At 36.2% G+C, this 14,732-nt stretch overlaps 1 protein-coding gene across 2 annotated transcripts; it reads right to left on the reverse strand.

Annotated features, from left to right (window-relative positions):
- Positions 1–30: 30 nt before the first annotated feature.
- padi2 (peptidyl arginine deiminase 2) lies at positions 31–14,348 on the reverse strand. Of its 2 annotated transcripts, none has more exons than XM_014469949.2 (16): positions 14,104–14,348; positions 11,541–11,712; positions 11,317–11,392; positions 9,902–9,963; positions 8,812–8,929; positions 7,811–7,963; positions 7,462–7,649; positions 6,642–6,745; positions 6,300–6,411; positions 5,969–6,076; positions 5,047–5,198; positions 4,070–4,217; positions 3,604–3,697; positions 3,436–3,515; positions 2,492–2,626; positions 31–1,843 (listed from the first exon to the last, which is right to left on the reverse strand). In XM_014469949.2, exons 1-16 carry the CDS (start codon positions 14,265–14,267, stop codon positions 1,610–1,612), a joined length of 2,100 nt encoding a protein of 699 aa, XP_014325435.1. In that variant the 5' UTR covers positions 14,268–14,348; the 3' UTR covers positions 31–1,609. The 2 variants fall into 2 exon arrangements, with proteins under 2 accessions (XP_014325435.1, XP_023181200.1); XM_023325432.1 differs by lacking the exon at positions 14,104–14,348 and adding an exon at positions 13,478–13,718.
- Positions 14,349–14,732: the final 384 nt, after the last annotated feature.

The raw sequence follows: 14,732 nt of genomic DNA on the forward strand, positions 1-14,732 counted from the left end.
CTAGAAATTAGTTTAGTTAAAAAGGGAGAGACGGTTGAGACAATTTATTTCAGTAAATTTTCAGAATATATTTATAGTGTAGTTAACAGATGGAAGCATTTATATTGCATACAAAGTAAAAAGAATTTTAAGACAGAAGCAAAGACAGAAGTGTATAATGTATTCATTAAGGCTCTTTATAGTGACAAAAATAAAGTGGCATAGGAAAATAAATCACAAAAAATAGTAAGTATAATGCAAAAATATCCTTTAAGCAGATTCTTAAAGAAAAAAAAACTGTTGGCTATTGAAAAGACTGGAGTAGATAATGTCTGCCCTCTTGTGGCTCGATATTGTTATTGCTATTACTATATGGTACCATCATTCCAGTGTACGTGTTTGCACTGCATAGCAGTGTACATCAGCCACTAAAAACATAGAAAGAAATTATTTGCTGTGCTTAAATCAAATGATTGTATTTCTGTTCTCTGTTGGCTTAAACCCTTGTTAAAAAAAACAAAAAACTTGTTTGTAAATATTGCTTTTCATCTTTTTTTTTGTAAATGAAATCAAGGAGAAGGTTTAATAAAAATGAACACCACTAGCCCCAGAGTAATTTATTCTCAATAAATGCTGATTGTTACTATGCAAAGAATGAGACTGAGGTACTATTATGAAAGTATCTGTTAAGAGAAGAAAGTTATTTAGCAACAGATGTTCTAAACAGATAACAAAAACTATGCTTTCTATTGTTCAAAAATGCTAAAATTCAAATAAATTTGTCAAATAAATATATACTATATGTGATAATTTAAATAAAACCAACATCAGTGGCTTATATAAATGTTACTGTAAGCCTGTGATAAAATCATCTACAATCATTTGAGAATAACTTTATTTTGTGTCATATAAGCTGCAGTACATCAGCTTATACACTCTAGAAAATTTAAATTTGACAGATAAAATTAATTCATGATGTGCATTATTAGACAATGAAATCCAAACAACCACTGAGATAATTATAAATGCTTTAAGATGAGAAAATTAAAAGTACATTTTGTTCCTTTTAAATCATTGGTGCATTCAATGAATTGTATTTATTTAATTTATCACATTATGTATATGTTTACTAACAAATTTAATTTACTGAATTGTGGCACTTTTTGAACCCCAGGTGTTTTAGGTAATAATACTACAGATAAAGCCATTTTATGCTACTTGAAAATTTGGCACCTTCATGTACGTATTAGACCTTATTAAGTCATTGCTTCTGTGCACACTTAGCCTTAATGGCTGAATCTTGTTATGACTGACAGGGAAAAAAAAGAAATTCACAGGAAAAGCGGTGTGCATGCTGCGTAGCTTTGCTGATTACCATTTACTCTTTTTAAACCATTTCAGATTTAAAGTGTGATTATCTCTTAAATCCAAATTTACATAAATGTATGACTGATTCAAGTGTTGAAGCAAGGAATTGCTTTTAATGAAAATTTGATTGTTTAAATTTTATCAAAATGGTGTTACAAAGAAGGAGAATTGTCATTTAAAGAAGCCTTTCCTGTGATATTGTAGAATATTTGCTGAACCGAATCCTTAAGGATTGTACCTTTGACCTTTTTTAGTTTTTAATTCACAGCTCAAGGTTCCACCATTTGAAGTCAAAAGGCTTTCTGCGGACGTTGGAGCCACAGTGCACCTCTCCCATCAGTTCGTGGTAGGAGGCGAAGTCGTCAATGAAGACGCAGTTGAGGCCCAGGCCCTCCATCAGGGAGCACATCTCGGTCTCCAGGGCACAGCGTCCATTCACCTTGGGGCCAAACGGCTTTGGAATGCCAAGGTTTTTCCCCAAAACAATCATGTTGACCTGGAAATTGATATCAACGTGAAGCCATGGAATTAGCTCATAATTATAGTGCAGTGAAAAAGTGTGTAGCCCCTCAACAGGTGTCCTCTGTTTCTGCGTCTCACATGTAGACATTTCAAAATGAACAATTTTGTTCCCACTCGCATTAAGGTTCCCTGAATATATAACAAAGGCAGTTTTCAAATGATGACTTCATTTTTTAAAAAGTAAAGATATCCAAACCAACCTGACTTTTTATAAAATAAACTTCAAATGCTACTCTTTGTTAGATCATAAACTTACTGGAATTGTTTTGTTTTTTTAAAATATAACTTAGTTTCATTTGCTAAACCCCAAGCCTTACACCCAGAGCTGTAGAAAAAATGTAAATAGAACATGACAACATGAAACAAGCTAAACTATCTTAAAAACCAACACATCATAATCTAAAGATAATATAAGATCAGATAAGAAAAAAGTCCAAGCAAGTTATCAGACTGAACATTTCAGGGGTTCGGAGGCAATGTTGGTTTGGATAGATTTCATTTCAACTTTAACAAAAACATAATTCGCCAAAAGGAAGAAATCCGTAGAAGGGTAAACACTTTTTATAACAATCAATTTCAATTTTCTGTTCATCTTAAATCAAAAGGAATTATTAAAACAAACCATATCAGGGTAGTAAGCCACTGCTCTGGATTTATCCTCGTCATCCAGCTTAAAAAGAATTGGGAGGTCAATAATGTCGTCATCATCCAGGCCCAGCTCTCTTTTCAGAACATCCCTGTTCCAGTCAATGCAGCTCTGTTAAAAGCAGGTTTCAAAAACAAAACAATAGCCATGCAATATTATTTGATGCTCACTGCGGGGCTTAATGAGCAGATGTGAAAAATTATGAATCCTTTTAGCACATGGCAAACCCCCTCATAAAACATACAAATATAAATTTATCATAAAAAACAATCTTATATTTGTCATCTGTGATGCTCAGTTATAGGTTAAAAAGTTTTAATGATGCTATTGTGATAAACGTCTGATTTGTACAGAGCTATAAACATTTAAGTGTGAACATTACTATAACAATAAGCAAGAAACTTTGAGGTGGACAAGATTAAACTGAAAGTGATGAGATCTGTTAGTCAGGTCTTAATCAACAAAGACCACATGGGGGCAGTACAGATGGTTGCCAATATAATTTGTTAAAAGCAGAGGGAGAATTTAACAGAAGCCACAAACTTAGTTCATTTCCATGTTCAACTAAATTTATATAGACAATGAAAAAGAATCTCATTACATAAGTGTTAATACTTCAATCTATTCCTTTGTCAGAAAATGTAATTAAATTTCAGCATCCAAATTCTTTGGTAGGAGCATATTAACTGCCATTATCTTGACTTTCCCTCCATATTGTGAAGATAGTCCACAGTCCTCTACAGATGGGCAGACATATTTAGATTTAGTTCTAAACGTATTTTTTAATGATTCGAAGGTGATATGCTTAGACTGACTTTGATGCTGAAAAATAAAAATCTCTCTTTGACTTTTATCAAACAATCTAATCATCATAACCTGCATCACAAAAAACTTTACCTGCAGTTTGGAAACCCACTCACCTGTACGTAGTTATTTTCATGTCGCATATTTTCATCCCTCAGGATATCATCCACTGTCACATACACTTCCTTTTTCACACCTTATGGAAGAATTTAAATTTTTACTTCTGTTATTCCACATTTTACCATCAGTTTTCTATGTATCTGCCAATAACCCGCCAACTATACCATCAAACATCTTGGCTTGTCCATGCCCATCATTACTCAGTCCTCTGAATAATTTGTAGCCCGCGTCTGGGCTGGCCAATAGCAGACGAAAGCCCTGTCAGCAGGAACACAAAAGACAAAGATTAGCTCAGTGGAAGAAAGAGCTTGGCAGCGTCAACCAATGATAGTGACAAAGTAAAGGAACAATCTGAATCCTTGAACCCAACAGGCTGTGCATCTGTATGCAGTGGAAGCATTTTGCCACCATGTATTCCTTCCACCATGAAGCTTGAATAGAGATGTTACACAGCAGTATTTATACAACCATCATCATCAACACATCTACAGGTGGAAAATAGGTTAGAGCAGTTTTATTTATTTATTTATTTATTTTTATCTACCCATAATTGATACCAGAGTACAGTATAATCACAATTTATACTTGTCTTGTCTTATTGGATTTGAGCTTCTTAACTACCACATCTACCTTTCTGTCGGGAGCCGGAACAAAGGTCATGAATTCATCGATGTGACCAACACAGAGCCAGTCAGAAAACAAGGCAACAGGCTCCTGAACCTTCTGAGCCCACAAAAAGTCTTGAACCACTTTGGTCATGTTTCGTCCCTTAGTTGCCCTATAGAAAAAAAAGAAAAGAACAAGTCTTGGCATATACTCAAAAAAGATGCAGCACAATATTTTACACACAAATTGGGATGTATACAAATAAATGTACATTAATATATGCAAACTGTTTGCCTGCAGCGAAATGTGCAGTAGCCACATAAACTCTTTCAGTGGACAATAACAAACTACCTCCCACCAAAACGCAGCAATGTACACTGATATCTGACTACATTCAGTGTTATTTAATCCAAGGAGAATCCCAATGTTTTCATGATTTGAAACTTTCATAGTTTAAACTTAAATGATGATATTGAACCACATTATCTTCAAAGAAATAACACACAATTATGTAAATAAAATAAGAGTAAAATTATAGGAAAACATCACTCCAAATGTTATTAGTCATTTATTTTGTCACATGTAGATGTAACTATGCATCGGTCTGTGTGCCTTTTAAATAAAATATATTATTATTATTGGTTGTAGTTGGTAACAGACTGAATCCAAAGATGTTGCCATGGTTATTCAGACATGTGTTGGGAGACTTTCAGATCTTTATACTAATTCGTAAATGTATTCAGGTGCAGAGAAATGTCACAAGTGCAGCTGCGTCCAATACAGTGCAAATCGAATTCATAAAGGCAACGTCTGCTGTGACTTGTCCACACACGCTTTTATGTATCTGATTTTTTTTTTTGTGCACCACAAGTTTCAGAACTTCTCCCGGCTACAAGCTTTCACTAAAGTTGCACGCTTTTATACATGAGGCCCTTGGTCATTTATAATTTGCTTAATAAACTCTTTAGGTTTGAATTTGTTTCTGCAGCGATGTTACTTACGTTGGGAAGGCAACCCCAATGAGGATTCTGCCCAGAGGGTATTTTTTTCCATTCACTGTGACGGGAGGACTGACCTCCAGATTACCAAACGAGTCCAGGCTGCTCACATCTTTTCTGCAAGCCACTCTGGTCACATACCCAAAGTCAGGGCCCTGAGGATGAAACTGTATGAATGTTCTGCACTACAAATGCAAGACAACTTTCCTACAAATTTGTTGAATTTAGAATTAGACATGCCCTTCATTGTTCCTCAGTGAGGAAGTCAAGGTCTAACAGCGGCAAAGTGAGAGGTAAATGTAGACTTTGATTCATACAAATGTGAAGAAGTAATAAAAAAATACGTAAAAAAAAACAAACAAAATAAAACGATAGTACAGTAAATTTTAAAAAATAAGAAAAAATATTGTAGTTATTACAGATGACACTCAGATTCTGAGAAATTTAATTAAATTCAATTTAACTAATGTTCTCTGCTTGTATTGTTTCTATATTATATTGCAAAATGTGCAAACTGTTTTCTTATGAGAAATATTTTTATGTGTGACAGTCTAAAGATTTGCCCTCCTTCAAGAAATGTGACATTTGATCTTCACAGATTTACTCCAGACTTTGCAACATTTGTAGTTTATAAAAGAGCAACCTTCTAAAAATCTTAAACTCACTTTACTGTAACTTGTAAGGTAACAAACATGTAGAGCTTCCATCTCTGTTTTAGGATATGTCAGAAATAATCAATTTTTAAACATTTTGATTATATTTTCGGAAGTTATTTACAGAGTAAAGTTTTACACAAGTCAAACTGTATTGAAAATTTGATGTTCACAACAGAAAACAAGTTACCTTGATGAGTGGCTCAGGATATGATAAGATGTTAAATATATTCAAAAGGACTTTTATTTTAAGAGAAAACAGAGACTCATACCAATAGTTCATCATAAGGAAAGACATCAAGTTTTCCATCTCTGGGGGAATCCAAAACCACAGGAAATGAGTGATGGGGTGAATCAATGTAACCAAATTCCAGTTCATCCTGGAAAAAAAAATGGTTATTTTATCTTTGTGTGTCTCACAAAGACAGTAGTCAAACACAGTTGTTTGACTACTGTCTAAATCCTTTTGATATCAAAACTATATTTTTAACAAAAAGTCTTCAAATACATTGACATGGTTAAAAGAGCAGCACAAGTAAAGGAAACCTTCCATGAAAATCAAGTAAAGAAAATGTTTGGCACATGTCAAAGAAGTTTCATTACTTGCATCCAGCGATCTCCTCTGTTCAGGTATTCATGGCAGATCTTCAGTTTGTACCCACAACGTGTAACAAGAGTCTTCATTCCTTTGAGGAACTGGTAGTTATCAGACGTACTGAAACCACAGGCAGACATGTGTTTTCTTGTGAAATATTTTTCCATTGTGAAATGGCGGCTTTTGGAATGTTAAACAGTTGATCATTTGATACACAAATAGATTATTGAAAGAAAAGATAAAACAGTTGTCAGAAATTACAAAGACGGCTTTGTACAGCATGAGAAGGTGCAAGATAAAGAGAAAAACATAACTTCAGAAACATTGATTATTCATTAGTTCCCTCTTACCTGCAAACAAACACCTCCACAGGCTGGAGGGTGTTGGGTGTCATGATCCATGGTGACACTCTGAACACCACTTTGTCTGTAAAAATGGGTGTCTCAGGAATGCCCTTTAAAAGAAAAAACAAGCTGATGAATACATAATGCTTTAACTCCCAACATGGTCTGCTTTTACTGCAAATTAAAAATTTTGACTTAAACCAAATAGGGAAATAGAGCAAACATGGAGAAAAAGATGTTCTAGGAAGATAAGACCAACAATGTACTTTCTGCCCAGCATGCAAAACTCTATGTATGGCCCATGTGACACATGGTGGCATCAGCATTGTGGACTCATCTTTCCGTAGAAGTTGGTCAGAGCTGAATAGTTAGATGGATGACTCCACAAAAAGGTTATTGCTTGATGACTAAGATTACTTTTCTAACAAGACAATAGCCATAAATACACAGAGTTACAGAGGAATAGTTTAAAATTAAGCATATTCATGTGTTAGAATGACCCAGTCAAACAGACCAAATTCCAATAGAGTCCGTAGCACAGCTGGAAATCTAATTCTCATAGATGCGCCCCATACAATCTAACAGCTATTTTAAAAATAAAAATTAGTATAAAAGTATGTCTCTACATGTGTTAAACTGCTTGAGTGATTGACAGCTGTGATTTTCATTTCATTCCCCTTCACAATAGTATAATAGCCCCTCTATGCCTACAGAGGCTATTATAATTCTATAAAAATATTGTAGTTTGTTGTTTTAACATGAAAATCAATGTAGTTATTATAAACCGAAAGGGTGTAAAATTAAGGTGCTACTTTGCTGATCTTACCGCCTTCACTGGCTGCAGTAAGCTAAGGTTGATGGTGATGAGCCCATCAAAGTCCTTGTCAGGAAACCTCAGACCCTCCACATAGAAGTTCATTTCTGCTGAGCCTCCAAGGTAAGGCACTTTCTTAGACAGCACCTCACTGCTTAGCACCAATGGATAGTCCTTTACAAAGGAACTAAAAATTTTATCTGCAGAAAAACATATTATAACTAGTTGCTTGATTAAAAAACATAAATTGTATAATGAGTGATTTAAATAAAATGCGTAACAGTGTACAGCCATAAAACAGTAGCTGAATTGCATTTACATTACATCATCTGTTGCCCTTTAAATCTTCAGTTTTACTCACGCAGGCTGCTCTTAACCACTTCACGGGATGCAGCCCTGAAGACTCGAACACTCTCTGCGTCTCCCTGAGAGATGTGCATGGCGAGTTTGTAGCCTTCTGGGAGTTCTGCAGGTCCTCTGGTCCGCAGCACCATGAGCGACATGTCCTTAAGATCTGTACATATACAAGAAGTCGCATTAACACACTCAATTTGTCTGACCCTCCAGTGGTGAGCATAACTTTCAGTAATGGGCTTAATAGTAAGGAAGTTTAACTGTAAGGACAAGAAATTTTAATTTTAGATTTTTGTTTTCTCGGATTCGGTGGCATGTAATCTCCTTTCAGACAATCTTTTTCCAATTCTTGCGTTGCAAGATTTCTCCCTCACGAACTTTCAAGCTGAACAAAGCTGCTGTTTTCCAAAAAATAGAATCAAACAATAGAAACTTCTCATCTGTATTCTCAGAGTCACTTCTAATAATGATGCATTTAATAAATATAAATGAGAACTGATCAATTCTGGCTGAGAAAAAATGTTAAAAGGACAACATCGGGGGTATAAGACAACCTACAGTAATTTATTGTTAAATTGAAACCTTTTGTAATATTTAATTAATAGTAAAATGTTTATGCATAAATATCATAGGAGTTCAAACATTCCATGTGCTGTTAATTTAAAGTTGCTTTTGAGGAAGGGATAAACATGGACAAAGATGAAGAAGTTGCAGTCCATCTGATCCAATTTGGAGAAGTTCAGACCAGAATACACAACAAAGTGTTCTCCTGGAAATTTCAACTATTACTTTCAAAGCTATAGAGTTCGAATCCTTAGTAATGACTGCATTTAGACAGCACAGAATTTGTAATAATTTCCCTTTCAATTTATCTTCTAAAACCTGACAATACTTTCAAATACACAAATTTTTAACATTTGCATACAGGAGAGCACTTTTCATACAGTGGGGAAACAATAGAGTGAAAAACGTTCATAGTAAATACTCCTCTGGACAATACAGTTTTACCTGCCACTTTGAGTTTGCGGGGATCCTCACTGTCTGGTGACTTGTTGTATATATTTTCTGAATCACAGTTGACCAGAAGGATAGCTCCATGCCCTTTGGGACCCCATGTCCATGATTCCTAAGAGATTTTCAACAAACCAAAAATGTCAAATGCAGACATTCAAAGTCTACTAAAATCTCTATAAAGCAAGTTCTGTAAAGCTACTTCAGAATTTGTACTTTTTAATACAAGTATTCAAGTTATGCAAGAGCATGTGTTCATAAGTAATATTAATTATGGAGAACATTAACTGTGTGCTGCTTGCCCTGGTGCTGTTAAACAATGATCCATCTGTTACTGATTAAAGATGTAAACTAGAGACTTTCAAGACAAGCTTTAGCTTGATTATACAGAAAGAGAGTATAATCATTGAGTCTGATGACTGTTCTGTGTTTGTGTATGTATGAAGGTGAGTCCATGCATAGTTCTGGGTAATGGGCTTTAAACTTGCCATTGCTTTGCATTCTGACAATAAGAACAATGAGAATTTGGCTAGATTAAAACAGAATTTCTGCTAACACAGATTAAAGGAGAAAATTAAAGAGATGTAAAATGAGCTAACAAAGCCATGCTGCAAATGCCAGATGATCCTTATCATATTTACACATGATATAAGGAGCTGGAAAAAGGATTTTATATTTAAAAAGCTTAATAAATGACTGAGAACTGCTTTATTTTCAGTTCTGTTGTCTTTGTTCAGTTTGTGAAAATATATCCACATGAATTCATTAAATTTTTCACAGTGAGAACTGAACTTAGGACCACTACTGGAGGGTGAATTGGATCAATAGTGTGGAATGTGGTACAAAACATGCTTAGACAGCACACATTCAGCTTGCCTCTAATTATAAAAAAATTTGCAAAATAGACTTCACAGAAAAAGAAAAACGAGTTTTTCTGCTGCAGCATGTTCAAGCTTGTACTAAGAAAAGCACATTAGCACCCTAAACTGATCAAAATGCACCACAAGAATTTATTTCTTGACTAAAGCTCTTCTTGATGACAAGTGAGTAATATTTTTATTGTAATCAATAACATTTCATGTTTTACCTTATTCGGGTTGTTTTTCTCCACAATACCATCTCTGTCAGCATCCACGTCAAGAGAGATCTCTGGGAGACAAACACATCTTGCTTATCGCATAGTGCTTTTGCATAAGCACTATGCAAAGGCTTTGCATGTTTCATGCAAAGCCTCAAGCACAGTGCAGCTATTGCTTCAATGGTCCCTTTTCCAGTGCTAAATAATGTTTAGACTTTGATCCTACTTTTAATCCAGATGATCTGTTAAAATTAAACTAACATTAATAAGTGGCTGCCATGATCCCTTGTTTTGGACTCTATTCTTCTGTTATTTCCTTGTATTCATTTCTTAATATTATTTTTCCTTGTTATAGTTTATTCCCTCTGTTAGTGCAATTATTTTTGTTCAGCATTGGATTTGTTAGATCTAGTATTTATTTCTGCTATTGTTTAGGTTCTCTATTAGTTTCATCTCTGTCATTGGCTGTGTCTCCATTGACCATATAATTTCAGAAATAAGTTTCCATAATGCAAAGACAGCAATTCCAAAGAAAACTTGTTTTTTGATGAAACATTATGCTGCTTGGATGAGATGGTTTTAAGCTCTTGGTTTATTTAGCAAACTGCAACAAAAACACTTTTTTTCCATCACACGAGTGACATGATCAAAAACTGGTAGTTTAGCATAATTAGCGAAGGGCCGCCAGATATGGACATAATGTACATCAATCTGGAGTCCACGCGGTCATAATTTAACAAAAAAATTATATTAAATCTAATTTTTATGACCGCAACAGCCCATTGGTCAATTTTATTGACGGACATTGAGCTTATCCAATGAAATCCCTCAGTTCTCCTTGGCCAACCCCTCCCCTCTAAGTTTATAAATAGCGCCATTTCAATGCTCAACATATGATTGCAAGAATGTTAGGGTTGTGTAATGAAAGTTGGTAATTACTTCAAATTAACTTATTGCACTACAACCCTGTCAAGGTGTCCATGCTTTATGTTAAATTATTCTGTATATGCACGTCTGTATGGTAAACTTATATCAGTAAATTAGTTTTCATAGAGTTATGAATAAATCATAGATTTTCTATAATTTGCTTGTACTTGTGGGGTTTGTAATTGAAAGAAAAAAACAGTGGCTGGTGAAATGTCTGAGTGGCTGGTTAAAAGTTTTCTCTACCAGTCACGGTGGCTGGTGGAGAACATTTTTAATTTCCAACCCTGGTTAGTTTTGCCAATTATTCCTTCACAGACTCCGTATTCACCACTGGTTTCTTCCATCACACTCTGTTGCCTTTTTCCTGTTTTGTAAGTTAATCTTCCATTTCTTAAATCTTAATTTTGCATCAAACTTGCTGCCTCCTTTACTCTGCATATTGGTCCACATCGTCAGCATCATGATAGAAGTGTGTTATTCAGTCAAATAAAACTTACCAATGGCAGTAAGATGCAGAACTGCTGTCCCCAAAACCTTGCTGGTACTTCCACTTCCATAATAGTAGACGGACAGCTGTATATAAATAAACAAATGTTTACTTATGGAAGACAAATGTAAGGAGTTTAATAGCAAAAGCTGCAGGAATGTTCAGTATGAAAAACTTGTGTTGAATTAAAGGCTGTGATTTGAACATCTGTATTTTCATGGCTGTCTAGATTACCTTATCTTCTCTTTCAGATTGGCTGGCCTTGCTCATGCTGATGAGTATGACTGAGTTTCCACTGAGGGGTATCAGGGCCTGTTGGGATGACTCCCCAAGTGGAGGGCGGAGTTCGAATTTAACATTGGGAGTGCACTTCACTGAGAAGAAGTTGGAGCCAGGAGGGGCGCTCCTGAAAGGCAGAATGACAGATTTTGACATTAGGTGTTTTGCCTAATTCATCGCTTTTCAAAAGTAATCATACTCCTTGAGTTTTCAACTATTTTGCTTTCAACTGTTAAAATGAACAACTGAATATTTGTACATGTCTACATATCATAGCACCTACAACTTTATATTAGCATTTACTGTTTCACTTACCTCAACTGAGGCTTTAAAAATGTTGACATGTGTTAATCTGAGTTCTTTTTTTTCCCCCTCCAGGGGGTCTTTTGTGGGCTCTAGTGTCCCTTATATGAAAGTAGGCTGACAGGAAAGGGGAAAGGAGAGGGGGGAAGACATGCGGCACATATCGTCGGGTCAGGGAGTCGAATCCGCGACGGCCGCGTCGAGGACCCGAGGCCTCCAAACATGGGTCGCGCTATCCCCCACACCACCACGGCAACGCCCTAATCTGAGTTCATTTTAACAATACAAGACTCGCTGTTGTTATGATATAGACTTTTTATGTGAGCTTCAGTTTAATATCACAGCATATTTTTGTCAAAGCCACTCACACCACGCCTTTATTCATCTGTGCTCTATGATGAATTTGCAGGCTGAAACTATGAGCTTAGCCCTCCTTTTATTCTTCTACATTTTAGAATGTTGCAACAGCTTAAATGTCAGTCAGTGACATTTTTCTTGAATTGTATTTTTGAATAACTTGTTCTATTTACACCTCATGAGTAGGTGTGTGCAGTTAAGTCAGCAAAATGGGAGTAGTAGGTTCTAAGAACAACAACCACAAAGATGCATGTGTGTATACATTCAGCACGTCAGTCATCCAAATTACAGTAATGTTTTTATCAACAGATAAAAATAAAATATGCCTTGGAAAAATTGAAACGATCCAAACTATGAATATAATAACATGCAAATGTCATGATGAGTCAGTATCCAGTAATCAACTCATCAACAGGTGTCCTGTCACAAGAGATGCAAAAGATTGTGTTGAAATAGAATTTGAAACCCCCTAAGAGTCCTGGACAGATTACACCACGTGTCAGTCCTTTTTGTAATGGAGCCCTGTTCTGGTATGCACAGCAGGCTGACATTTGTCAAAGCGTAGGCCCTTTTCTATGGAGAAAGACAAAGTGTTTTCTGTACAAAGCAACAAAAGAGGACTGTTGTGTCTATGTATTGTCCAAAATAAAGGAAACCCCCACAATTTCTGCCTGTAAGAGGTGCATATACAAATGTCTTTCTGTGATTTAACAATGACTTCCTTATTTTGACGGAACTGTACCGAAACAGCTTAGTCATTGTGCGACTTACTGTAGATGACAATACTTCAGCCCGTAGTACCAAAAATATGTTTAAGAAGCTTATTAAAACTTATCACAACCCTAAATGTGAGAAGAATTATCAGAGAGCTATCAGACATGTCTTCCATCTAAAACCCCTGCTCGTGTTTTTGCTTTAGAGAAAGTGTTTCATCTGACGCTTAAATCTAATCTGAAAGTATTTTGGTAAGTACAATATTATATCACTGTAGCAAATGTGTTGCAAGAAAATACACATCAGAACAGCTTGGAACGCAATAAAGAACCTACAAGGTGGCTGCACTTAAAAGAACGTCGTTTTATTGCCTAACATTATTTCCCTGTAGCACCTGCAATAATCAATAATGAGTCAAATAAAGAGAGACGGAAAGTGTGAGCCTGTCTCAAATGCTGGATCTTTAACAAACGGTGCGCACCTTGTAGGTGAAGGGCGGGCTGCAGAGAGAAACCTACCTGTCTAAGTTTACGCTGAGTTCCGAGCCGACCACGCACACTACGTTGGTCGCTTTATTATAATTTACTCGGAGAGTCCGCCGATGAGCCATGGCTGCAGCCCTCTGGGCTCTCCAGGGCTCTGATTCAGCTCCGGGACAAGAGGACGCAAACGTGTCAGCAGGTCGGGGAGAGGAAAGCTCGACTAAGCCCGCAGTTACAACTGGAGCCACTGGGCGGTGATTGGTCAGAATATAGTCCCCCCGCCCACCCTTCTCTACGGCCAAACTCTTTATCTCTTACCAGTCTGTTGTGCTGATAAAAAAAAAACACCTTTAAATGTCGCTGCATGAGTTGCAATGAAGTTCATCCAGCTACAAAAACATAATATTGATACATTTCATAATAAGTAACCGGACTAAGCTCTGTTGTCTCATCTTTCAGTTCAGGATCTGTTGTCCGTCGGATATTACACGCGCCAACAATTAAGTGTCTCACTTTGATAAGATAAGATAAGATAAATCTTTATTGAAGCAAATTAGCGGAACTAATATGCAAATTAACACAGGCACCTAAATGTGAAGCACATAGTTCTTATTTCCGCAGTTGATTAATCTATTTCGCTAATAAACATTAAGTCAGTTTACCTGTTCAAATTCGCCTTTAAAGATGTGCCAACGACAAGCAGGACGCCCTGTGGATTGTCTGTGTCCAGGCGGCATGTTCGGTGATTTTCCGCTCCCCCTCTTCTCTTGAGGACAAAAGCAGGAACATTGGACGCTGAATCAGTTTGGGAAATGTCTTGAGACATTTTTGGCTACCAAATTCTCTGGCTCAAAGGATTGCAGTGATCAAAGAAGTGGTTGCTCTGCTTATATATAAGAGTAGGAAGTGGATGTGTAAGAGAGAGGAGGTACCAACTGTGTTGGAAGCCTATTATATCTTCATTGTAATTGGCAGCTAGTTCGGACTACAATTCTTAGAATACTCTTTCCAAAGTAAAGGTGGGACTGACTGCTGATTGCTTTGTGAGTGTTTCTCCCACACCTTATTTCTCACATACCTTATTTTTAAGGTATGTCCTCCTGTATTCTCTGCGAATAATAATTCAAAGCACACCCTAAGCAACAACTTAAACATTTAAAATATCTACACATGTGAACACCGCATAAATCTTTATAGACAGAATGAGTTTAAAAATCAGACTTAAACAGGTTTCATTTAGTTCATAGACAGCCCCCCTCTTTCTCTGTAAAGAAGGACAGGTATGGGGCCC

Source organism: Xiphophorus maculatus, chromosome 20 (genome assembly GCF_002775205.1).
Source record: "Xiphophorus maculatus strain JP 163 A chromosome 20, X_maculatus-5.0-male, whole genome shotgun sequence".
NCBI lineage: Eukaryota > Metazoa > Chordata > Actinopteri > Cyprinodontiformes > Poeciliidae > Xiphophorus > Xiphophorus maculatus.